Raw genomic sequence first — 26,441 nt, 5'->3', positions numbered from 1 at the left:
TACTCGAGAACACGTGGCATTACATGAGAACAGTTCACCTTATACAAGATCATCATCTGACCTGACGAGAGAACTTTTGACCTTACAAAAGAACACAGACCCTTACATGAGAACACTTGATCTTACGTAAGAACAATTGACTTGACAAATAGACCTAAAATCATTTAATATCACACTTGACCTTTTATTATGACCACATGTCCCTTATCCCTCACCCTTTATGCAGGACTTAGGAACCTGACCTTGCAAGAGACAAGGGATATAACCTCTGTGATCTTGCAGGAGTGAGCGACGTGGAGGTTGACCAAGATGCTGCTGCCCACAGTGAAGCCCCTCCTGCTCCTCTCAGGGATGCTGGTCTCGTCGTGGAGCTCCGGCGACGACCACAACGACACAGCCAAGAACGACCGACGTCTTCACCAGGTGAGGCGAGGGGTTACAGAAGGGGCTGTGGGGTTGTGGAGAACAGGGAGAGTAGGTGTAGAGGGGTTGGTAAGGGGAAGTGAGAGCATCATTCTATGATCATGGTGGTCATGAGGGGAACTATACATATATATATATATATATATATATATATATATATATATATATATATATATATATATATATATATACATGACAAAGTATGGTTCTTACATGTTACCTGTCTTGGTTTATGGTACATCATCGCAAGACGTTCCCAAAGATTAATCGGTTGCATTACCCACGAAATTGGAAAGATAATTGCATTGCATTTCCATAATTGCCAATTACCGGCATGATATCAATCATTCTCTGGCTTCTTACGGAATAAGACAACGCGTGATGCCATCTTGCTGTTAGTCTAACTAGATCCAGAAAGTTTAATCTTATCAACTCTTAGGTGCAATCTGATGACGTATGACGCTAGAATAAGTGGTCCTTTATCTGTCGCCTTCTGTATGATGACATAATGACCTTTGACCTCTTTCCAGGTGACCCAGGACGGAGGCGAGCGTCGAGAAGACCCTCATATCCTATTCTTACAACGATCTGTCGTGCCTCATCCAGCGGTCGACAACACAGATGGAGAGAACTGGTTCGAACACGGGATTGAACTCGACCCACTCGACTCGAAAAGCAAAGGAAGCATTTGGTCGACCAACGAGGGCGATTCGACCCCAAGGGAGGGAGGAGAGAACACCTGGTCTAGAAACGAGGGAGATTCACCGTTGAATCAAAGGGAGGAGGAGGAGGAGGAAGATATCTGGTCAGTTGATGAGGAAGATGTAGGAGTGAGGGAGGTGAGTGAGATCCTCTGGTCGAGAGTGAAGAGAGACCTCGCAGCTCGGACGAAGGTAGACAGAGGGGCGGAGGAAGGCAGTGGCCAGGTCGACCAAGGGGAAGAACTGCAGGTCGGTGGGACACTCGACCTCGAGAGAATGAGGCAGACACTCAAGTTAAAGGGCGACAGGGACAGCCAGCGACTAGGGAACAGCAAGGAGGAGCGGAGGAAAAGGAAGAGGCTCCAACAGGAGAAGAAACTGAGGAAGACCCTGCAGGAGGAGCTGAAGAGGAAGAACAGGCTGATGAGGATCATAATGAACTCAAGGGCAGGGAGGAGACGACCGCCAAACATCATCTTCATTTTGGCGGATGATCTGGGTGAGTCTTTGTGGCGGCCGGTGTCGTGACATAGATAACGTAATGAAGTTAGGGTAAGGTGGATGAGGTCTGATGGTTAAAGATCTTGGTGGATGAGCAGTGTATGATACACTAATCTATACTAGTGTATGATACACTAATCTACACTAGTGTATGATACACTAATCGTGACGGAAGGGTTACCACCTTTTTTTTTCTATTTCCTTTTTTTCGTCTTTTATTCTGTTTCCTTCTTCTTTCCTCAGACGTGACTCTCTCTCTCTCTCTCTCTCTCTCTCTCTCTCTCTCTCTCTCTCTCTCTCTCTCTCTCTCTCTCTCTCTCTCTCTCTTTCTATCGAGCACATTATCACTGATTTTGCTCATGCTTTCACACACACACACACACACACACACACACACAACTCCCTGAATCCTCCTCCTCCCGCAGGTTACAATGACGTCCCGTGGCATAACCCGGACATCAAGGCCCCAGAGCTCCTGCGCCTGGCCAGGAAAGGAGTTGTGCTGGAGAACCACTACGTCCTACCCCTGTGTGCCCCGTCCAGAGCCGCCCTCCTCACGGGCATCTACCCCTTCCGGTACGGTAAACAGGTCAGTAGAGCATCAAGAGAGATCAAGTTAGTGAGGTCCTCAAGGTCTACCATCTACCTACCATCTCCCTGGCACATAACTCCCCCTACCACACTTGACCTGGACCACATACTAACGTCCTCCTTTCTTTCTCCCATCTCCCCTGCAGGCCTCGTCTTCTCCACTGAGCCCCACTGGACTGAACACATCCCTGACGCTCCTTCCTGAGCGCCTCAAGAACCTAGGATACAAGACCCACCTCGTCGGCAAGTAGGTTTTGATCCTTTCTTCAAGACAGTGGAATCTAATGTCTTTTAAAAACAGTCAGAATGTAAGTACGATATCCTGCGAGTCTTATAGGACAATAAGGTGTGATTTCTAGTCATACTTGTACTAGCATTGTTTGGAGGAAGGGAATTAGTCTCTGTCCCACTTTGATTAGCCTTTCTTTCAGTGAGTAAAAAAAAGAAAAAAAAGAATAGAAACTCTATAAGATGTAAGAAGGAGACGATCTTTTTTGTTTTTTTTTTTACCCCCACACAAAATCTTCGTGGGTACACCCTCTCTCTCTCTCTCTCTCTCTCTCTCTCTCTCTCTCTCTCTCTCTCTCTCTCTCTCTCTCTCTCTCTCTCTCTCACGAGTCTCCCTGGTTGTGTTTCAGGTGGCACCTCGGCTACTGTAACGTGGCCTACACCCCGACAAAGCGCGGGTTCGACTCCTTCTACGGGTTCTACTTAGGCAGTCAGACTTACTTCAGCAGGTACAAGAAATTATCCCCAAAGAAAGGTAAAAGTATGATGACCCTTTTGATAATCAGAGTGGCATTTGAACGCTTCTAACCCCTTTACCAACATGGCTGAATACCCCCTTGTAGTTTCTGGAGTGACTGTTACCCCCTTGTGCATCAAAGGTGGAGTAAATTTTTCAGGAGCGCTTGTACCCACAACCATAAAAGTGCCACTTCTGCAAGCAAGCAAGCAAGGTGTTGGCATCAACTCGGCTTCCGTCTAACTATATACAATGCTAATGTACTTTCACAGGAATATCATGTGTTTACATTTCATAGATTTGTTTTGCTTATATCACCGTAACGAAGGGAGGAGTTCTGGGTGTCATAATGGCAAATAAACAAATACGCTGTATAGATTCAACGGAGCAACACTGTGGCTCTAATGACTGATTTCTCTGTGCTTGTTTTTCAAAGTCAAAATTTGTCGTTTGGCACTAGTGACTTCCGCATGTTATTTGTCGTATGCCGCGTTCTTCATCTTTGGAAAAGAAAGATGGAATTCCTCATATATCATATTTCTTTCGTAATATCTATTCAATATTGATAGATTTTGTGTAAATCTCGGAAAATTTGATTTCTAATTGGACAGAAAACGAAAAATAATGTTATCTGACAATGCCAGTCTAGTCTTCAATAGTTTCTGATATAAGATTTTGTCACTGAAATCTTATAGAAACAAAGGTAAATGCCTGAAGATATTTGAATTAGTCTTGTCACTACAGAAGACGGATTGAGAAATGGCCTCCAATTTTCCATCTATTTTGTCCCCCAGGTTCACCATTTTGGCTGCAGAAGAATGAAGTCACAGACGACCACGATCCCTTCAGGTACCCAAGTCCGAGTTTGGAGGACGACCTCAAGCGCCTCGAGCTCGGGACGGGGAGTTCTTCGACCTCGGAGGAGGAGGAGGAACGCAGGAACCAGATAGGACAGCAGTGGCTGACGCCCGAACACATGCCGGATGGCGGCTTTGACTTCCGCTTCAATAACGTGCCGCTCTACAACACCACGGGGGTCTACTCGAACGTAAGGAAGGATGAGAGACTCTGTGGACATTTTGAAATCCTCCTCTTTCTCTTCTCCAATCCCTAATCATCCATTCTTGCTTACACGCTTTTCTGACCCCCTCTGGCTTCCCAGAAGTGTATGTATCTGTCTTTGTTGTGTATATATGTATAGTTATGTATGTGTATTTATGTATATATACATACACAGAAAGCTGTTAAGCGAGGCGTGCACTTCTGTGTAAGAAAGAGTAAGAAATCATCCATTCTTGCTTACACGCTTTTCTGACCCTCTGGCTTCCCAGAAGTGTATGTATCTGTCTTTGTTGTGTATATATGTATAATTATGTATGTGTATTTATGTATATCTACATACACAGAGAGCTGTTTAGCGAGGCGTGCACTTCTGAGTAAGAAAGATCACCTAATGCATTTACTCAGGCACTTGAGGGCGCCAGGCACCCGTCGTGCCAACCGAACCGTAACAAAGTCATGAGGAGAAAGGGAAGGTCTCAGAGCCATTAGTGACCCCATGACGTCACGCCACATCTTAGGTTACCACGCTATCTCTAGCGGACGTTGCAAGCTGTATAGAGTATCTTCATCCCTCTATAGACTATCGAGTTTGTGCGTAAACGGGTCCAGAGACGCTCTTCTTAATGCATGCCATTTCTAAAGACTCGTGGTAGTTAGCCAGGTCATGCGGGGTCATTGGAGAGGTGCAGTCATTAAGGATTCATGGTAGTCAGTCAGGTCATGTGGGGTCACTGGACGACCGTGGTAGCCAGGTGGGTCGGGTCAAGTCATCCCAGGTCAACGACCCGACTGGCGTCCACCATGGGGTCACATATTGACTCTCAAGTCCCACCGATTTTATGCTCCGTCTACGGAGACTACAACGGTGTCCTCTCCTTCAGGAGCTGTTTGCCTCTCGAGCCGAGGAGGTCATCCGCGACCACGGCGCCTCAGGGGCGACCAAAAACCCGCTCTTCCTCCTGCTGTCGCTGCAGGCGGTCCACGGCCCCGTCGAAGTCCCTTTAAAGTACAAAAGGCGACACAAGAACGTGAAGAACCTGAATCGAAGGACCTTCCACGGTGAGCTAGTCTCTCTCTCTCTCTCTCTCTCTCTCTCTCTCTCTCTCTCTCTCTCTCTCTCTCTCTCTCTCTCTCTCTCTCTCTCTCTCTCTCCCAGTTCATAACCTCCCAAACCCTTCCTTTCTAATCCTTCTCTTCGTTATTCATGTATTCTTTACATATACACATACTCTTAATCCCTTTAGTTATTTCCTGGATCCGCTGCTTCCTGGCAAGACACAGGGTTCAAACCGACCCCACTGGCAGTGATGTGTGTATATACATCTCCCTACATAAATCCAAGTAACGTCACATCACTGTATCACTCTAAAGTCTCGTTCGAACTGTATTACTGCATCATCTTATCACTCATATCACTGTGGTACTGTACTCACCTTATCAGTGCCCTGCCACTGTGGTACTGTAGTTACCTTATCAATGCCCTTCTAGTTAGTGATGTCAGTCTTATCGCTGTGTCGTTGCTTCGCCTGCAGGCATGGTGAGCGCCCTGGATGAGGTGGTGGGCCGAGTTGTGACCCAGCTGAAGAGGTCCGGTCTCTACGAAAACTCGATCATCGTCTTCACCACTGATGTAAGGGAGAGAGAGAGAGAGAGAGAGAGAGAGAGAGAGAGAGAGAGAGAGAGAGAGAGAGAGAGAGAGAGAGAGAGAGAGAGAGAGAGCACTCATCCTCACCTATCCTTCCCCTTTTTTTTTTCAGAACGGTGGCAACATAAGGTCAGGGGGTAACAACTTCCCCTTAAGGGGAAGCAAAGGGAGCCTGTACGAAGGGGGCACAAGGGGCGTGGCCTTCATTCATTCCCCCCTCTTGCCTCGAACCGGATACAAGTACACGGGGTAAGTGGTCGGTTATACGGGGTAAGTGGCAGTGTACACGGGGTAAGTGGTCGGTTATACGGGGTAAGTGGCAGTGTACACGGAGTAATTGGTCGGTTATACGGGGCAAGTGGCATTGTGCACGGGGTAAGTGGTCGGATACACGGTGCAAGAGCTCGGATTTAAGAGTTAAGTGGCCAGATATGTAGGTTAAGTGGCTTGGCACGCATGATATGTAGCTAAGCACATAGATCCAGCATGTACACACACACACACACACACACACATATAAATATATACTCACACCTGTGTATAACCAACCACAACACACTCTTCCCATCACCTCCCCCACAGCTCACCCTATCAACCATCTTAACCATCCTACAATACTTCCCTTATCACCCCATTCCCCATATCCTCCCCACACTCATTCCCTCCTCTCCCCAGTCCTCTCTCTCTCTCTCTCTCTCTCTCTCTCTCTCTCTCTCTCTCTCTCTCTCTCTCTCTCTCTCTCTCTCTCTCTCTCTCTCTCTCACTTCATTTGACTTCCTCTACCTCAACTTCCTAAAGTTTTCGATCATTTTGTTTTCCTAACTTCTCTCCCTACTCCCCCTAACCTCACCCCTTTCTCCATTAGTCTCCCCCCCCCTCTTCGACCTCAGTAATCTCCCCACCCACATTTTCCCAACACCCCTTATCATTAGATCAGAAACACCACAAACACACTTTGTCAAATCATCACGTACGTATCAAATGATAGCCATTAACTTGTAAAAAAAAAGCACAAGTCCTTCATAAAAACCAAGAGCCATATGAAAATAGGGACACATAAGTGCTTAAAGAGAAGCTTAAGAAGTTATTTATATAAGAAAGAAGAAGAAGAAAAGGCCTCTTCACTCCTCTCTCTCTCTCTCTCTCTCTCTCTCTCTCTCTCTCTCTCTCTCTCCCTGCTCGCCCGCCGCTTATCTGAACATTACAAACGAGAACAGCTGAGCTGGCTGCTGTCTGACGTCACGCGGCGTGATGTCAATGGCCAGACACTCATCTGGGTTGGGCATTATCACTCATGACGTCATCACTCGCTTGGTGACGTCGTCATGGCTCGGTAATCCACTCATCCGAGCGGGACACATCCACGAACGCTTGAACCCGTCAACATGTCATGGTCACTAAGGACAGATGTTACTATATTCGTTTTGACACCATCAGTGTGGGTGCTTGATGCCGAACGCTGCCAGGCAACCTTATTATACCAAATAAAGTGCGAGAGACGTTCTCTTGAAGATCTTGCCTCTCTCTCTCTCTCTCTCTCTCTCTCTCTGAATATATCGATATCCTTTTCTTCAGTCATCACACAATGTCCTTGAGACCCACAGTATGACTTTCTTGCCTGGCTTGTGCCCCATGTGGGAACTCTGAAGACTTTCCCACCAAAGGGGATGGTTATGAGTGTCCTCAAAAAACACTTTCAGTCAGCAAAAAGACAAAAAAAAACCTCGACTGTGATTACCTTATATCACCCCACTCTGAACAGCCTTCAGAAACACTCGTTATCACCAGTGAATTGGACATCCATAAGGAGTAAACTTGTCATTGCGTGTACCTAAACTTCAAAGTTGCTCCTTCATAAGAAAGATCTTTGGGGCCATGATTGATATGACATCTTCCATCAATCTATTTTGATGGTAATCACTTCAAGAAAAATCTTCATTCCACACTGTAGTTTAAAAAACGTTTGTGCGGCTTTCTCGTGTGTGTGTCTTTGACCTAAACGTTTATATACAAGACGTTTTCCCTGTGTTCTAAGGTCCTTCCCTCTCTCTCTCTCATTCTGTCTCTCACACAGGTTAATGCATGTGGTCGACTGGTACAAGACACTGCTGTACGTAGCTGAGGGCCATCCCTTTGGGCACTACGATCAGACACTCCAGCAGGATGCAAGACATCTCGAGGACTTCCCACAGTGGGTGCGGAGCCTCTCCCTCACAGCTGACGACGCGGAAGAGACCGACAATGAGTTGGACGGAGGTGAGGAGGAGGAAGAGGAGGAGGAGCAGCAGGAACAGCAGAAGAGTGAGGCCGATGGGATGAACCTCTGGCCGGCCATCGTGAGGAACAGCGAGTCTCCGAGGGTATCCTTCGTCTATAATGTGAGAAAGCGACCCCTCAGAGGCGCCATCAGGTATGACCACACGTACTTGACGTAAACTCACATGACATACCTTCATCAGCCTGACCAACAAGGGATGAGGAAACCTATGCATTAGTGACTCTGGGTAACTCATAATTCTCACCTATGCCCCACATTCCCCCTCACAGTTTCCTATTATAGTCACGAACTGTCTGTGGTATTTTTCTCTTGTTTGAAATGGTTCGTTATCTGTGGTTAGTCGACAGTTGTTCACATTGCCACTATGATAAAAATGGTATTTGAAGATTACTTTAACAACAAAGAGCAACAGAGCATACGTAGGCATATGGAGGTATATGATTTAGAAAGAGTAAAGAAAACGATTGACATGTTTAAGGTGATTGGACAAAGTCGATTGATTAGTTAATAAGGTAAAAGTAAATGGAAGATTTTCAATGGAATAGGATGTCTGTGGCATCCGTGGAGGGTTGTGTGGTAGGACTGGGATGAATGGAAGATTTTCAAGGGAATAGGATGTCTGTGGCATCCGTGGAGAGTTGTGTGGTAGGACTGGGATGGACTGTGTGGGAGGATGTTCAAGTCCAGTATAGGAGAGGAACCAGTGGGAATATCATGTAGAGAGATGATCCTTCGTCCAGCTTTTATTACAGTCAGGCGAACTGTGCTGAGGGCTTTAGCTGGGGGCGAAAGTATATACACTGCCTGCCATACTTCCTACCCTGGGCCCTGATATATAGATCCTACCATGATCTCTACTTTTATCACCCTACCATCCATTCTACCAAACACTCCCCTGTCATCCTTGTCACAAACCCTGCCTTAACCCGTACCTGTATCACCCTACCATCCATTCTACCAAAAACTCCCCTGTCATCCTTGTCATAGACCCTGCCCTTAACCTTACCCCTTCCATTACCTCCTACCGCGAACTCTGGCATATTCCCATCCATACCCCCATCCATAACCTGTGCATGAACTCACCCTCATTGTTCACCACGACACTCCTCATCCTTTTTTCCTGTCGACAGTTGATCCAGAGGGAGAGGTGGGTGAGGAGGTGCCTCCTGCATTCCTCCTTGCCTCCTGACACTATCTAGGTAAACATACGGATAACTCCGTTATCATCAGCTCTCGTCTTATCTCTCCCTCCCCATGTACTGTCCCCCAGCATACAAACTCGATATGGACCATCAGGTCTCCCGTTATCTGTCTCCTTTCCCATGCACTTAACCTGACCTAACCTGACCTGACTTGGTCTCCCGTTATCTGTCCTTCCCATGTACCTGACCTGACCTGACCTTGTCCTTGCTGCCACAGACGCAGGAACTGGAAGCTGGTGGTGGGCAGCGGTGGGCGATACGATGGCTGGGTCCCACCTTCGGACGTGGCGGGAGGCGTCAGTACCCGATGCTGTTCCACGTGGCACACACGGACCAACCCGAACAATGTTATACTCTACAATCTCAAAGGTCGGTCGGGATGCTCCTGTGTGAAAGGCATAATTCATAACCTTAAAAGAAAGAAAATCTTACAACCTTCTGTTGAGAACTTACAACTTGAAGAGTACCTGTTAGAAATTTGGGTTAAATGCACTGTTTCAAAGGTGTTGTAACAACATACTCTTACAACCTTGTGTTAGCATTATTTGCCAGAAGCTCGAGTTTTTCTCTCGCAACACTGGGTTGTTGAGTTGTTCCTCTGCCTCAAGAGGTGCCCTTCCTATGCTTGTGTCAGCAGTCATAACCTTAATGGTGGTTTTCATTTTCTTACGATAACTTCACCATTTGTAAGATAGTGTTTACATCCTGTCTTTTATGACCTTAGAGAAATCTTGAACACAATGAATCATATCTTTTAATACATTCCCCCTTACAGAAGACATCAGTCTGTCATAGATTCAGTCTATGGTTCCATATTGATGTATTCTAAGACCTCTCTAGCTTATAGCTGAAGCATTTGTTATTCTCTATTCTCTTAATCATAGAATTTTTCACCACAATATCAAGCCCCAATTGATGATAACACTCTCTTAATCATAAATTTTTCACCACGATATCAAGCCCCAATCGATGATAACATATTCCAATCTTTTCCAGTAGACCCCGTCAGATCCTGTAATACACAAGTCTCTTAAAGATGTATTGTATCTATTTCACATGATCCTATTTACCCACTTCGTAATAAGGTCCTTATTACATACACCTTCGTCACCACACTCAGGATTTACGATTATGCTGAAACTTGTGATACGTAGCTGTAAGTTTAGGGTCTTCGTAAAGGTATAATTTTCACCGATCTCAAGATTTTTTTTCCCTCTCCTTCAGATGATCCACTGGAGACGACGGATGTCGCTGCCTTACGACCTGACGTTGTCCTTAACCTGAAGGCGCGCCTGCGCTCTTACGCCTACCAGAGTCGTAATCCTCACAGCCCCCGAGATGACCCCAGAGGACATCCGAGCCTATACGGGGGTTTCTTCTCCCCCGGATGGTGTCAGCCTATTGTGTGAACACCACCAAACGATACGTAAAAAGCTCCCAGGGAAAGATTTACGTTTAACCTTAAAACGGGACCTTCAGGGGACATAACTTTGTCTTGCGTGGACGTAATAAGGGCCACAGTAACGTGCTTGACTTCAAACAAGCGACAGCAGTAGTTAATGTACAACAACGTGATTACAGTGAGGCCTCAGTGTCTTATCATAACGAGGAGATGGATCTGGTTCCATGAAAACGTGTCGTTGAAAAGTGACTTGTGCGATTCAGTATCCCTATAAGGTCCCCACGAGATGGCTTTGCAGGTCAAGATTCTGGTCAAAGCAGGAGTGAGTGACCCAGGCTTTGGTAACTGCCTAGTGGGGTTATGACATACCACTGGTGTCGAGAGCGTTCTCCTGAAGGCAAAGAGTTCTAGAGACTCGAGGTCCTTGAGTCAGACTTGCATCAATAGGAATCAAACAAGATGCTTTCAGGGTTCCAGTTGGGTGAAGATAAACCAGATGAACCTTTCAGACGATAGTTTTTGCCTTCGACTTTGTCTTGATGAAGGGAGCAAAGGCGAGAGGTAGTCTTAAAGGAGGAGCAACATTCCAGCCATAGCTTGTTGCTCTCCTTCACTGTTTATTCCCGTAGCTGGAAATGGACTGTCTCTCTTACTGTTTGTGAGCTGTATAGCAGGAGTGGTCTCGATCATGTGGCTATAGGATTTCCCTACAGGACGGCAGGAGTTGACTCAATCCAGCGGCTGCAGATCCTTCTGGTGTCATGTTTCTTTGTATGGTCGAAGTATTTTGAAAGGTATTTTACGGTGCTGTAATTATCATAGTTTTCTCTCTTTGCTTTTCACTTGCTTTGGCTCTTCATGTGAAACTCTGTATAAGCTTCAGCTGCAATGCCTCACGAAGTGTTTACATCACTTGCTTGAACCACATCCGTTGTCTCTAGCCATCAGACAGGACAAAGTAGCAACCATCCTCAAATAATTCTTTCAGAGGTCAAGAACACCACCTTACCCAGCTGCCAAGACGGACTGTAGGTCAAATCAGTTATCACATTCAGGTCACAATACACCTCATTCCATTTTTAGTCACCATCTTGATAGCCTTCTACACATCTTAATACCAGTTTGCTGATAATCGAGGCGTGTTAAGGGGACCCAGATAATGACCTGGCTCCTGGGTGAATGAGGGCAGTTAGAACAACCTCACATGATCCTCATAGTCTCATAGGAAAGAAGGCCAGATGAACCATGAATGAAAGGGTCATCTTCAGTTCAGCTTCCATCTACATGGGATGGACTGAGTTATACACAGCCTCTCATGTAAAGTACACACACATCCTTAATGTCATGTCCAGTGTGCCAAAGTCAACACAAGCTTTCACGGTAATATAAGTGCTTTTCTATCTTTTCACGTTGCTCGCTGAGTTGATTCGTCAGTGGATATAAAAAAAGGTCTCCTTTTCACACCTCATCCCTCTCAGACAACGCTACACTCGGTCAAATATCACCTCCAGGTGTGTCTGGAATAACACAAAAGCATGAAAAGAATTAGTTGTTCAAGACATACCCAGCTACCCAGGTCTAACCCCCGGTACGTGACCTCCCTTAATCACTCTCCCTTTCAGCAGTTACTGCCAGACAAAGCGGACAGTGGTTGGTCTGTACTGATTGGCGCTGAACGGCGGTACTCCAGTGTGATGTTAGGATTTAAATAACTTTGTTAAGGACTGGCACCTGAGGAGGTGGCTTGTCTCCACGAAACATGTCGCGCCACATGTATAGAAAAATTATATGTTAAATAGAATTGCATCAACTAATGAAGTGTGATTTCACCCTTCATATATATACATATATACATCATGTAATTTTTATATCAACTTAACTCACCTCTGATAAACAAATATTCCCTGGGAAAGGGAGCCTACAATGTTTACATATTATAACAGATGTTTGTAAATAAATATTTTTGTATAGCTTCCTGTGTGTATATTGTTCCATTACCTCTGATCAACACAGCAAATGTGACGATGTGAATAAATTTATCATTTTCACAAATGCACAGTCGTTTTCCCTGATCCTCATTCTTTTGTGTACATGTTTATGTAAGATTGCGTGTGTGTGTGTGTGTGTGTGTGTGTGTGTAGCTACTTCTACTGTCCCCCCCCTCAACCTATCCTTAAAACACACATTGAGACTCGCAAGCTCCTCAGGCTTAAAAAGGTGTCATTCCACACTGGTCTTGTATTTGGGTATTTCCTCCTTCCAATCGCCTTTAGCCTCACCTCCCTACGAAATTTCCACAGCAGTACACCCTCTCGGTACTGCACGGTGCTCCTCTTTGGCTCTATTCCTGCCGTCTGTTGTTGTGTTGGGGGAATGGGTGAGTGGGTGGTGTGGTGTGGTATGGTACCTCCCGCTTTACCATTCCCTCTTTACAGACCATCACGTTTCCCGTTTACCCTCCCTTCCCATATAATGATACGGGATTCTTTTTCTTCTTCTTTGTTCTTAGAGGTAAATGTGTTTACTAGATGGTGCATACCAAGTGCCATCCTCGGCTTACGTGCCAAGTAGTGCCACCAAATGCATTGTCGTAACTGAACTTCACCCATCCCCACCCGACGCCTCATCCGGCACCTTGAGAAGGGAGAGAGAGAGAGAGAGAGAGAGAGTCAGTGAAGGGGGGACCGCCATGATTCCCACGATGCCACAGGGTTGGGAGCCCGAACAAATGCTCGGGAAAGCTAAACCAGTTGCCATGCACGTGAAAAAGAGAGCCAGTTGCCATGCAGATAAAGATGAACACCATTTGCCATGCAAGGTAAAGAGAACACCATTTGCCATGCAGGTTTAAAGAGAACACTATTTGCCATGTAGGTCAATCGACTACACGTTATCAAGCAGGTCAACTAGACCACCAGTTGCCATAAAGGTTCAAAGGGTCATTAGCTATCATACAGGTCAAAGATAACACTAGTTGCCATGCAGGTCAAATACGTCATTAGTTATCATGTAGGTCAAATACGTCACTAGTTACCTTGCAGGTCAAATACGTCGCTAGTTGCCATGTAGGTCAAATACGTCACTAGTTGCCATGTAAGGTCAAATACATCACTAATTGCCTTGCTGGTCAAATACATCATTAGTTGCCATTTAGATCAAACAGGCATTAGTCATCGTTGAGGTCAACCAATAGGTGGCCTGAAATGAAGTTGATTTTCTTAAGGACATGATATAAATAACCCAGGTGACAGTTCTATTTCTACACATGAAACTCTCATTGCTGACTTGTGTAGAAATATTTCCTGGGCATGAACTGGACTTTGGCAACCCGTTCCCACCCGGGATCAAAATTTCATAAGTGTCAGGAGGATAAGGATGAAGTACTTCCTTATTTCGTAGGATAAACGAGGCCTTTGAATGCACCACCGCCGTCGAGCGTCCTGGAGAAAGTAAGTCAACGGCAACAGCTGGTGGGAAATGTTTACTCCAGCCCCGCCGGTGGCAGCCTTATCTGGTCGCCACTTGAGATCTATATAGAAACCTATATCTAAGACGCTATACTGGGAGAAGAGATGGATAGATCTATGTGTTATCTTAAGGAACCTAGGGTGAATTCAAGCACTGTGGACTTCTATAGAATGTCGTAGGGTTTGTGTGTTTTGCCACGAGCGTACATCTCGTAAGGGAACGTCTGATTTAGGGGCTCGCTGTTGTCGAATGGAGAATTGAACGCTTGATAATGGCCAGGCGAGGCTCGGTACTCACATAGGACCAGTTTCCCACGATAAGATTCTCCCCAACCTAAACAAAAGACGTCCACTAACCAGTAGCGACAAGGAACGCGGAACACTTGGTCCTCCAAGCCAAGGAACACGGAAGACCTGGCCACAGAAGACAAGGAACCCGGACGACTTGGGCTCATAAGGAAAGGAAGACGGGCGATCTTTGGCCCCATGAGCTGAGGTGCACGGGACACATGCCCTCATAAAACACAAGACCTGGCCTCAGAAATCCAAAAAAAATCTGACCTCTACACATACACACATTTATATACTTCCAAAGACAACAAGAGGAAAGTTAAACACGTCTTCCTACGAGCATAGACACATACACCTGCGTAAGGGCCCCCTCGGGGTATATAAGGTTGTGTAAGACGGAACCTACGCTCAGTTGTGCTTCAGCCTCTGATCGGTGAGTACGTCACAGGACAACAGTCTGTCACTTAGCGGGATCTTAAGACACAGATTGAGGGACAGAGAGTGAGTGAGAAAGATTCATGTTACGAATAACCAGAGAAAAGATTAGATAAACAAGACAATATTACCAGAACAGAGATCGAACGACATTATCTTTTCCCCCACGATAATGTTGAGAAAGATATAAGTACCCTAGTCAGGGGGTGTTTCCTGGAAGCGCCTCTCTCCTTGGATTTCCAAAGGAGCGATGCCCCTCTGGGGGTCTTCGGTTTGGTGTCTGGAAAAAAGAGTGGGCATCACAGACGTCCTATAGAGGCATCGGCTGAAGGATCCTCTCCTTCAAGTTGGATTTTAGGGAAGGTGGCGCCCATGGAGCACCAAGCTGAATGTCGCTCATGTTTAGCAAAAGTGTTTACCTTGTGCCTTTAAATTTCTAAAGTGCCTCTCTTTCTTCAACTAACGCATTTATTTTTAAAAGTAGATATGTACTTGATTGGACCCCCGGTCATAGAGTTACATGAGCTGAGTGTCTATATCTATCTCTATCTACTTATCTATCCATCTATTTATCTACCGTCCTGTCTCAATGCCCAGTCCTCCTCGACTGAAAAGACTTCTGTTGTTTCCCTAGACGGAGCGATGAGATCGAGGGCAGTAGAGACACTGGTGGTGGTGACGACGCTGGTGTCGGTGGCTCTTGGGGCCTCGACACCACAAGTACCGAAGGGTAACCTCCTCGCTGGCCTCCTCCAGAAGTCACGCGGTCTCAAGTCCGACCACTGGGGCGCCAACCTCACGACGGTACTTTCAAAAAGCTACTTAAAACCCTTAAAAGCCTTTTCTGTTTTTTTTTAAAGAGCCCTAAGAGATCTTTAAAGAACTCAAGGAGCCATCCTTAAACCTCGAAGTACCCCATCCAATCATCATGTGATCTTCTAACCCATAAAACTTCATCATAATCTAAACAAACCCACTCTATAAGACTCCGAGATCAACCCCCACACAATCCCTCATTCCTTCTCATCATCACCTCCTCCTCCTCCTCAGCCCGAGCTGATCGCTGCCTTCGGGTATCCTGTGGAGGTCCACCACGTCACCACGGAGGACGGGTACATCCTAGAACTCCATAGGATACCCCATGGGATCTCTGGGCCGTCTGGAGACCGGCCTGTGGTCTACTTGGAGCACTGTCTCCTCTGCTCCTCTGCTGACTACATTATGAATGATCCTCCAGAGGCTCTTGGTAAGGGAATCTAATAGGGCTTTGGGGAAGGCTATAAAGCTCTAGGCAAAGAAGAGCCAATACGCTATAAGGATCTATGACAGGGAAGCCAATAAGTCTCTTGAGGAAGGCTATAAAGAGGTATATAAGTATTTTGGTGAAGGAAAATATCCATGACTCGATATGACCTCCTGTGCTTAGTGAAAGAGGAATAAGACTCCTGGAAAGAGAGGCATAATCAAGTTAATAAGAGTGGTTTTAAGCTCTTGGTCAGGAAGCTATAAGGCTTTGACAGATTTTAGATCATAGTTCAAGGAAGCATGATAGTTTTGATAATGAAGATATACGGTTGTTAGTGAAGGATATTACAATGCTTATAAAAGGAATATAAGCCTTTATGTAGAACACATGCACCTATCTTTTGGGAGTGTATAATGCTCTGTGTGAGGGATTCATTATTAATGGACGATAGAAATAATTCACTGAATAATGAAAGCCTGAGTTTTCCTACAGGGCATCCATAAGGCTCCAAGTCAAAAAGCTTTATTTATAGTGCTAAAATGAAAGCAAGTATTTTGCAGTAGAAGTTTCTTTTAGAGTGCTGGTGATCGACTGCTATACGTACTGAGTGTGTATGGGTGTGTGTGAGAGAGAGAGAGATAGAGAGAGAGAGAGAGAGAGAGAGAGAGAGAGAGAGAGAGAGAGAGAGAGAGAGAGAGAGAGAGAGAGAGAATACTTATAAGGCCCTATAGCTGAGATCAACAAGAACCTTAAAAAGCCAACATTAACCCTATACCCAGACGTATCTAACGAACAAAGCCCATCTAAAAAAGAAAAGAGAGATAGTTACATAGATACACAGACCACACAGACCCTAGGTAGGTCCAGGCAAGTGGTCTCTAGCCTTAACACTAAACACATGACGCAGGCCTCACTTGACGCAGGCCTCACCGAGAGCCATGTTTAACCTACTCTCCCTCACCTGTCCTGTAGCCTACATCCTGGCTGACTCTGGCTATGACGTGTGGCTCTCCAACATGCGAGGCAACACCTACTCCAGGGGACATGTGAGTCTCACAGACGATGATTTCTCCTTCTGGCAATTCAGGTAAGCTTTCCTCCTCCTACTGGCAGTTAAGGTGAGCTTTCCTCCTCCTCCTACTGGCACTTTAGGTGAGCTTTCCTCCTCCTCCTACTGGCACTTTAGGTGAGCTTTCCTCCTCCTCCTACTGGCACTTTAGGTGAGCTTTCCTCCTCCTACTGGCAGTTAAGGTGAGCTTTCCTCCTCCTCCTACTGGCAGTTCAGGTGAGCTTTCCTCCTCCTACTGGCAGTTAAGGTGAGCTTTCCTCCTCCTCCTACTGGCAGTTCAGGTGAGCTTTCCTCCTCCTACTGGCACTTTAGGTGAGCTTTCCTCCTCCTCCTACTGGCAGTTAAGGTGAGCTTTCCTCCTCCTACTGGCAGTTCAGGTGAGCTTTCCTCCTCCTACTGGCAGTTCAGGTGAGCTTTCTTCCTACTGGCAGTTCAGGTGAGTTTCCCAGGCCTTCAGAAAGCCACTGTACATATACAAGTGATTTGATTTTCGGCTCTTATGTCTCTACCTTGTAAGTCTTAATGTCGTATCCCTTAGCGATGGGCATTTGAGTGAACCGCACATTTCATTACTAAGAGTAGCTAATAGATGGCGTAAGGGGAGCATTTCTAGCTATAGATTCACCCCTATAAACTGGGTAGGCTTTACCTTCGTACACGCTGGGTGTCGCTCCTCAGCCATGTGAGAGGCAGTCAAGGTTAAGTCCTCGCGTCTCGTCTCGTCTCTTTCCCCAGCTGGGACGAGATGGCTTACTACGACGTCCCCGCCAGCATCGACTACGTCCTGGATGCGACAGGCGCCCAGGATCTGTACTACACCGGCTGGAGTATGGGAACCACCGTCTTCTGGGCCATGATGAGCGAGAGGCCCGAGTACAACCAGAAGGTGAGGAGTAGAGAGAGAGAGAGAGGGAGAGAGAGAGGAGAGAGAGAGAGAGAGAGAGAGAGAGAGAGACTGTCTCTTTTCCCCCCTCACACATACATCTTACACATCAGCTCCACCTCCAACATCACCATCATTATGATCCATCATATCCTATCAAATTCACTATCATCATGGCCATCGCCTCCCTACCATCTCACCAGTGTATTATCACCATCACTTCACCATTAAGCCTTTTAACTCATCACCTCACCATCACCTTGGGAACAGCCAACCTCCCTATAACATCAAAACCATCTCACCATCACTTGACCATCATCTACGACACTTCACTGTCACCTTATTAACACTTCACCATCACTTCACCACCACCTGACAATCACCATCACCTCACCATCACCTCACTATCTTCTCGTCACCGCAGATCCGTGCTATGGCAGCTCTGGCACCAGTAGCGTACATGGACCACGCCAAAGGTCTCTTCATTGAGCTAGCGAAGTACTCAAGCGACTTTGATGTAAGTGTTACGACAACGTATGAATCACACAGTCTTTTGGGTGCTTTGGTCGAGGTGGTGTGCGAAGTGAGTGGGGTCACGGAGAATGATTTTGGTAAACAGAGAAGCGGTAGTGAAAGCTTTGCGGAAGATGAAGACCGGCAAGGCGGCGGGTTTGTGTTTGGGGGGCAAAGCAGCTAACACTAGGGCAATACGCTGATGACACCGACGTAAGCATTGCGTCAGTGAGAATAAAAAGGTCTGTGTTGGACATGGAAGACAAAAATGTATTTGCCATTAATATTTCAGAAGTCTGGTGGTATAAAGATGGGCAGACAGGTTTATTTTAGTGATTCATAGGGTAATTCAAATGTATGTTGAGAAGTTATACATTTTGACTTAATGGTCTATATTCCACTTCAAAATGTTTATTCATTCTTTTTTTCTTCTTTACTTTTTATATTCATTTATTCAGTTCAATATTCAGAAGCTTATTTTCAAGAGAAAATGGACCCCCAGTCAAAACACTGTGGGGTCTTGGTTGTGAAATCACATTTCATTCATCACGTGTTATGTATCGTAAATACAAAGCATTCTTCCCTCTATTCGTTGCAGAATTTCTTAGGAAATGACACCATTACATACGGGTATTCTTTGTAATCCAGTGAGAGGGTTTTCTATAGTGAATTTCGATATTTATTTACAGACTTGCCTCGTCAAAAGTGGATACCTCGAAATATATTCTATTATAATCATAAACAACATTATGACAGATGTTCCCACAAGCCACTTCACCAGGTTCGACAGGGAAACCAGCCAAACACACTTATTACTCTAACAGATTTCTACATTACCTACAAAAAGCTCCACACACCCCTTTCCTCCCACTGATAACTTGGTCAAACATTACCCTCACACCAACAGACACCTGACCAGATTCTCTACTCTCATACACAATGAACCATACCCTCTACTCCAACAGACAACTTCTTACACTCTCTACCCCACAGACAGCTAACCACAGACTACCTTTCACTCAAACAGACAAACTTCTAGCACCCTCTATCTCACAGACAACTAACCACAGACTACCTTTCACTCCAACAGACAAACTTCTTACACCCTCTACCCCACAGACAACTAACCACAGACTACCTTTCACTCCAACAGACAAACTTCTTACACCCTCTACCCCACAGACAACTAACCACAGACTACCTCTCACTCCCACAGACCATCATGACCTTGCTGGGTCTGGGAGAGTTCCTGCCAAGCTCTGCACTAATGGACTACTTCGTCGAAACGTATTGTGACATCGAATCCGTGGCGGTCGAAGTCTGCCACAACTTCCTCTTCCTCGTAGCGGGTCCAGACGCCGACGAACTGAACGAGGTACTGAAAATTTTTGCGCCATATCTGAGGGACGTGGGTAAGGCTCACTGCCTCACCCAACCGTTCATTGATAACTCATTTCCAAATTGTGGCGACCGACCATTGGGGAAGGAACAGCCCTTCACATTGTCTGGCAATTCTTCATATTGTCCCACAACCTTCTATATGATACCATGACCTTCCATATCGCCCGGTGACCCTTCCATATCGCCCAGTGACCCTTGACATTGACCAACAACCCTCCCCATGGCACCACGACCCTCCAGTGACCCCCTCCTCCTCCTTACGCATCTTACACCCGACTCTCGACATTGTCCCATGAAAGAACCCTACCGAGTTTTTACCATACCCTTCCATCCTTTCTCGTCCCCAGGAGTACCTACCTGTCATCTTGGCTCACACACCCGCCGGCACCTCTGTCCACACCGTCAACCACTACGGCCAGATCCTTCACAAAGGTAAAAACCCACAACGACGACCAGTTCCTCGGATCAGGTATAGCGTAAAACGTTCACCAGAGTCAAGTCCTCTGAGCAAGCATGTCAGCCACTACTGTATAAGATCCTCAATCTACTACAATCACGTCCTCAAACTCGTGTATCACACCCAATTACAGTCAGGTTCTCGAGGTAGTTAAAACAACCACTAAGATCAGGCCCTGACGTCAAGTAGACAGACAATGCCTGGTTCTTTCACTCTTCTTACTATAATCTCTCATTTTCTTCTCGTCTGTGTATCATGACATTTACCCCTCCATATATATATATATACATATATATATATATATATATATATATATATATCTTTTATTTCTTTATACATTCTTAACTTTCACTGTTATACTATCAGTCTTTCTACTGTGCAACAATCAACCAATTGTGCAGAAAAAATGCAAATGATCACCTTATATCACACCATGAGCAGATGCTTGGCTCTCGCTGATCACCTCCGCGCCAGTGACGGAGAGGAGAAAGGATTGTCCTATCTGTGTATAGGATAAAGTATGGTATTAAGTGGGGTAGGACCCTATAGAGACGTTTTGCAAATCCCTGATCTCTTAGAAGTGTCATCTATACGTCTGATTCATATGTGTCAAATGTCTGTCATGTATACAACATACTAGGCCATTTGTACATAGATGGCATTATATACACATGTATATAAACTAGGATATGTATACAAACTGGGCCCTATACACTGGACACTGGGTTATATATGTATACTGGGTCATATACATACTATTTAGGATATATATGTATGTACTGAACCATATATACATTTACAGTGGGTGATGTATATACATTAGGCCTTAAATGCAAGCTGGAATATCCATACACACTGAGCCATATATACACATTCTATCGATTACGTCTTACACTTTAATGAATCATCATTCAAAAGTATCTTGACTGTAGCATAACAAATACTTCCATGAAGAATACTTTTGTTTACCTATAAACAGAAATAAGTATAAAGTAGCGAGTTTGATGATGAACTTTCAACTTATGAAAAAGGAAAAAAATTCGTGTTGTGTCGTTAGCCCACCTTGAGAAACAGACTATAAGGTCTTAAAATTTACGGTAAGTTCCTCTTTTTTTCCCCCCGATAATTCCAACCATCCGAGGAAGGAAATCCAGTTCTTATTTTGTTCTTGTAACATCCAGGGTCGCTGATAGACACAGTAGTTCACAGACGAGGAAGAAGGAGTAGAAGAAGGAGGTGGAGGATGGGGAGTGACGTTATGTCTCTGGTCACCATAGAAATGGACATGGTCGATAGAGAGATCGGATCATATATATACTGAATTATAAATACCACATATGAGAATTAGATCGTGGATAACACATCTTTTCCTACTGTCATATGTCTTTTTCTTCTTTTTCAGAGCTGTAAACACGTTTAGGACTTCATATATACTCATGCCAGTGAAAAATATATCATTTACACAATATAAAAAAAAAAGTTAAGATTCTCTATTGATCAACTGTGATTATTTAGACGTAATCCTGTGGATTAATGGTGAGGGAGATGATCCATCAGTGATGGCGGAGGCAAGTACTGACCACCTCTTCTTCCTCCTCCTGCTGGTGCAGGGGTGTTCGGAAAGTACGACTATGGGGTACTGGGGAACATGAACCACTACGGACAGACGACTCCGCCGTTATACAACCTCAGCAACGTCCACGCCCCCGTCGGCCTCTTCTGGGGCAACACTGACTGGCTGGCTGACCCTCAGGTAATGTAGTCTGTGAAAAGGGTACTGTGGTCTGGTTTCATGGTGCTGTAGTCTGTCTTCATGGTACTGTGGTCTGTCTACATGGTACTGTAGTCTATTTTCATGGTGCTGTAGTCTGTCTTCATGGTACTGTAGTCTGTCTACATGGTACTGTAGTCTGTCTTCATGGTACTGTGGTTTGTCTTCATGGTACTGTAGTCTGTCTACATGGTACTGTAGTCTGTCTACATGGTACTGTAGTCTATTTTCATGGTGCTGTAGTCTGTCTTCATGGTACTGTAGTCTGTCTACATGGTACTGTAGTCTATCTTCATGGTGCTGTAGTCTGTCTACATGGTACAGTAGTCTGTCTACATGGTACAGTCGTCTGTCTACATGGTACAGTGGTCTGTCTACATGATACAGTTATCTGTCTACGTGGTGCTGTAGTCTGTCTCCATGGCATTGTCGTCTGCCTGTGTCTATCTCGCTGGCTAGATATTTGCATATTTGCTCTCTCTCTCTCTCTCTCTCTCTCTCTCTCTCTCTCTCTCTCTCTCTCTCTCTCTCTCTCTCTCAGTGTCCACCTCCTTCATTTATTCTCCAGTAACCAACAGTTGAATCATGTGCATACTTTTCTTTAAGCCTCTGTATCAGTACCTTTAAAAAGTATCTAAAGTTTAAAGAACGTTCGAAAATGTCAAAGAAAAAAAAATGATCCTGTACAATAATTTCCCTGCCTGTAGTTGTCATTTCCTGTAACATTCTGTAATGCTTTATGCTCTCGTCTTCCTGGTTACAAACCCATGATGTAACTCCCACTCAGTGATTTTTGGATGAGAGTGAATTCCATTCTTTTCCACTCTGGGATTTCCCTTCCCAGATTATGTAATCTCCCCCTAACTCTGGTTCCAGTACTGAGCCACAACCCCTCACTCTGGCTCCAGCACTGAGCCATAACCCCTCACTCTGGCTCCAGTACTGAGCCACAACCCCTCACTCTGGCTCCAGTACTGATCCATAACCCCTCACTCTGGCTCCAGTACTGAGCCACAACCCCTCACTCTGGCTCCAGTACTGAGCCACAACCCCTCACTCTGGCTCCAGTACTGTGCCACAACCCCTCACTCTGGCTCCAGTACTGAGCCACAACCCCTCACACTCTGGCTCCAGTACTGAGCCACAACCCTTCACTCTGGTTCCAGTACTGAGCCACAACCCCTCACTCTGGCTCCAGTACTGAGCCACAACCCCTCACTCTGGCTCCAGTACTGAGCCACAACCCCTCACTCTCTGGCTCCAGTACTGAGCCACAACCCGTCACTCTGGTTCCAGTACTGAGCCATAACCCCTCACTCTGGCTCCAGTACTGAGCCACAACCCCTCACTCTGGCTCCAGTACTGTGCCACAACCCCTCACTCTCTGGCTCCAGTACTGAGCCACAACCCTTCACTCTGGTTCCAGTACTGAGCCACAACCCCTCACTCTGGCTCCAGCACTGAGCCACAACCCTTCACTCTGGCTCCAGTACTGAGCCACAACCCCTCACTCTGGCTCCAGTACTGAGCCACAACCCTTCACTCTGGTTCCAGTACTGAGCCACAACCCCTCACTCTGGCTCCAGCACTGAGCCACAACCCCTCACTCTGGCTCCAGTACTGAGCCACAACCCCTCACTCTGGCTCCAGTACTGAGCCACAACCCTTCACTCTGGTTCCAGTACTGAGCCACAACCCCTCACTCTGGCTCCAGCACTGAGCCACAACCCCTCACTCTGGCTCCAGTACTGAGCCACAACCCCTCACTCTGGCTCCAGTACTGAGCCACAACCCCTCATTCTGGCTCCAGTACTGAGCCATAACCCTTCATCTCCTCTCTTCCCAGGACGTGGCTCATCTGGCAGCCGAGCTACCTAACGTAGTCCTCAACTACAACGTAAACAAGACGGAATTCAACCATATGGACTTTGGCTGGTCAGTTCTTGACTCTTGTTTACACTCATGACTGGTTTAAGTTCTCTTACTGTGTACGACGCCCCATTCATGGGGAGATACCCATTACTGAAGCCATATAGTGAAGCAATACCACCCCTAACACCTCCATTCACTGTCACCTTTCCCTCCCTCCTCCTGCAGGGGAATCCACGCCAATGAGTACGTCTACACTTACGTCCTCGACCTTTTCTCAAAGTACTGAGAAAACCAGGTGCAGGGGCAGAGGGCTCGGCAGCGCGTTGCGGCAAGTGTGTGGGGTGAGGGTGTACAAGTGGGGTGAGGGTGTACAAATGGGGTGAGGGGGTGTAGCGTCTCCTCTTTACCCACGACAATCACCAACTCGGAACTGAACCACAGTGAGGTGTCTCTGACCGCTTAAGTTGATCAAGAATGAACCACAGTGAGGTCTCTCTGACCGCTTAAGTTGATCAAGACTGAACCACAGTAAGGTCTCTCTAGCCCACTTAAGTTGATCAAACTCATCGGCTGGCAACTTGGATTCCATGATGAACGTTATTTCATTATTTCCTAAAGAAGTTTCTCTCCTCTTGACCTTAAATATAACGAATGAGGATTTTAAGTTTGTATTCATTCCTACATCTATTACCAGATGATCATCACTCCCACACCTCAGTGTAGTACTGGACTGTTATCATCATTATCATCATTATCATTATCATTACTATCATTATCATTATCATCAGTATTAGCATTAGTATCACTATCATCATTTTCATCATCATTATCATTATCATTTTCCCTGGTATTGCATCAGCCATGATACATCGGTTGTTTGGCTGGGCGAACACCTGAGCTCAAAGAAGAGCGAGTTCTAAGACGAGAAAATAGACCACGAGGAACATCGAAGACGATACACCCGGACCAAAATGACTTCGATGATGACACAGGCGGGCACAACATCGAAGTGTCTATACACTATGGAGACGCAAGGGCTCCCAGAATCTCGTTGAAGATAACTTAGTGTATCGCTGTAGCCCTATACACACTTCAGGGGTGGTAGTGACATGTGTTAATCTTATCGCATTTCCCAGGAGCAGAACTGAGCTGGCACTTTATTGTGTAGGCTCGTATTGTGTCCATCATCACTACAAGGTTTATCCATCTTGGGGATGTACTACATCGTACACGCGTTAAGACATAGATCTGTCGTAGCTCAAGACGGTGTATGTGTATCGAATGATAGCAATTTTGAATCACATGTTGGAATATTTCGTTGGCTGTAGACGGGGTAAGTAGAGAACTGTAGCAATGTCACTTTGCGTCTTAAATCACAGACAATATATGAAGCAGCTGTGCGTCTTCTAAGCAGCAGATGAGGACGCATGCGCGATCGCAAATGTGGACATTGCCTCCATTCGCGTCTGCCAAATGTTTACGTTGCTTCGTTTCCAGACAAAACCATCCTCAAGCATCGAACTAGGATAAACCCCCTGGTGCTTGCATCTCTCCTTTTGCTCAACACGATCTCCATCAGATAACCTCAAGAAGGAGGGGACGAAGGGATTCAGCGGTGGTTTTCCAAAGGACAGTGTACACAGAGAACTTGGTAACTGTGTATCATGCTCTGTCCCTACTGTCGACCAAGGACTTCTCATGGTCATCCAGCTTCTTTGTGTCGGCAGGAGGGCAAGGATGATGAATGATATATAAAAAAAGATATATGCCACCGTCTGGTAGGGACGCAAAAGGTTGAAAGGTAAGGACAAAGAGAGAAACGTAAACAGATATAAGTTAAGCTCGGACGCATCTCGGTGAGGGTAGTTTCGAACGAAATCGAATCAAACCTGAATCATTTATTCCATATAATCAGTACCTACAACCTGATTCATCTCTTGAAATGATATAATATCTTGAATTATATCAAGCATACGTAGGAGGTGTATAGAAAGCGTTGCACCCAAGGAAATATTAACAATGTAAGAAAGGGCAGACCTGACATCGGAACTGAAGCCGAAACAAAAATGCTTCGTTCAAATCTCGACTCAGCTGTCTATAGTTTCAAAGAACTCTCAAAGATTCTAAGCTGATTTAGATAATACCAGATTCATCCAGACTTTCAATCTGCCTCATTCGATTCCTTTCCATTTAGCAACAATTTGGGTCCATCCCTTGTGATCACGGTTCTCGAATCACTCATGGAAGATGCTCATTTCAAGCGTCGTGAGTCGGAAATACCATGAATGAGACAGCTTCAGACGTCATTCGCAAAGCTGTTCGCCTCAGACTAGCGCCATGTGGCATTTCCACATTCCGGAATCAGTGGTTTGCTACACACACACACACCCCCTTGAGGAGAATGACTTACTGCACACACACTGAGGATAATGACTCGCTCCACTCACACTAGGGAAAGTGATTTGCTGCACCCACTGAGGAGAATG

The 26,441-nt window shown here is 45.7% G+C and overlaps 2 protein-coding genes across 5 annotated transcripts in view; both read left to right on the top strand.

Moving 5' to 3' along the window:
- The window catches only part of LOC139757199 (arylsulfatase I-like), a 30,267-nt gene extending 17,674 nt beyond the window's left edge, over positions 1–12,593 (top strand). For both annotated transcript variants that reach the window (XM_071677351.1, XM_071677350.1), the window contains exons 2-13: positions 283–423; positions 954–1,623; positions 2,051–2,214; positions 2,363–2,463; positions 2,855–2,979; positions 3,756–4,009; positions 4,905–5,082; positions 5,556–5,653; positions 5,781–5,917; positions 7,743–8,078; positions 9,366–9,517; positions 10,373–12,593. In XM_071677351.1, coding sequence (XP_071533452.1) covers positions 310–423; positions 954–1,623; positions 2,051–2,214; positions 2,363–2,463; positions 2,855–2,979; positions 3,756–4,009; positions 4,905–5,082; positions 5,556–5,653; positions 5,781–5,917; positions 7,743–8,078; positions 9,366–9,517; positions 10,373–10,557 — 2,514 coding nt within the window. In that variant the 5' untranslated portion in view covers positions 283–309 and the 3' untranslated portion in view covers positions 10,558–12,593. The remainder of the gene's footprint in view (positions 1–282; positions 424–953; positions 1,624–2,050; positions 2,215–2,362; positions 2,464–2,854; positions 2,980–3,755; positions 4,010–4,904; positions 5,083–5,555; positions 5,654–5,780; positions 5,918–7,742; positions 8,079–9,365; positions 9,518–10,372) is intronic.
- Positions 12,594–14,440: 1,847 nt separating this feature from the next.
- On the top strand, positions 14,441–24,619 carry LOC139757198 (lipase lipl-1-like). Of its 3 annotated transcripts, XR_011714539.1 has the most exons (12): positions 14,441–14,741; positions 15,378–15,547; positions 15,794–15,989; positions 16,962–17,076; positions 17,794–17,944; positions 18,366–18,458; positions 19,671–19,829; positions 20,203–20,287; positions 21,923–22,065; positions 23,930–24,018; positions 24,181–24,400; positions 24,445–24,619. XR_011714539.1 is itself a non-coding variant. In XM_071677347.1 (11 exons), exons 2-11 carry the CDS (start codon positions 15,386–15,388, stop codon positions 24,239–24,241), a joined length of 1,254 nt encoding a protein of 417 aa, XP_071533448.1. In that variant the 5' UTR covers positions 14,441–14,741; positions 15,378–15,385; the 3' UTR covers positions 24,242–24,619. The 3 variants fall into 3 exon arrangements, 2 of the variants coding, with proteins under 2 accessions (XP_071533448.1, XP_071533450.1); XM_071677347.1 differs by having other exon boundaries at positions 24,181–24,619; XM_071677349.1 differs by lacking the exon at positions 14,441–14,741 and adding an exon at positions 14,908–15,089 and having other exon boundaries at positions 24,181–24,619.
- Positions 24,620–26,441: the final 1,822 nt, after the last annotated feature.

This window comes from Panulirus ornatus, chromosome 25 (assembly GCF_036320965.1).
Source record: "Panulirus ornatus isolate Po-2019 chromosome 25, ASM3632096v1, whole genome shotgun sequence".
Lineage (NCBI taxonomy): Eukaryota > Metazoa > Arthropoda > Malacostraca > Decapoda > Palinuridae > Panulirus > Panulirus ornatus.
Note: the sequence above shows the minus strand (reverse complement) of the source record. Positions and strands in the feature narration are given on the sequence as shown.

Excerpts from the sequence above, each read along its gene's own strand:
- LOC139757198 (XM_071677347.1), top strand. The coding sequence starts at position 15,386 with ATGAGATCGAGGGCAGTAGAGACACTGGTGGTGGTGACGACGCTGGTG. Across the intron at positions 15,990-16,961 it reads TGATCCTCCAGAGGCTCTTG|CCTACATCCTGGCTGACTCT; the intron begins GTAAGGGAATCT and ends CCTGTCCTGTAG. Across the intron at positions 18,459-19,670 it reads AGTACTCAAGCGACTTTGAT|ACCATCATGACCTTGCTGGG; the intron begins GTAAGTGTTACG and ends TCACTCCCACAG.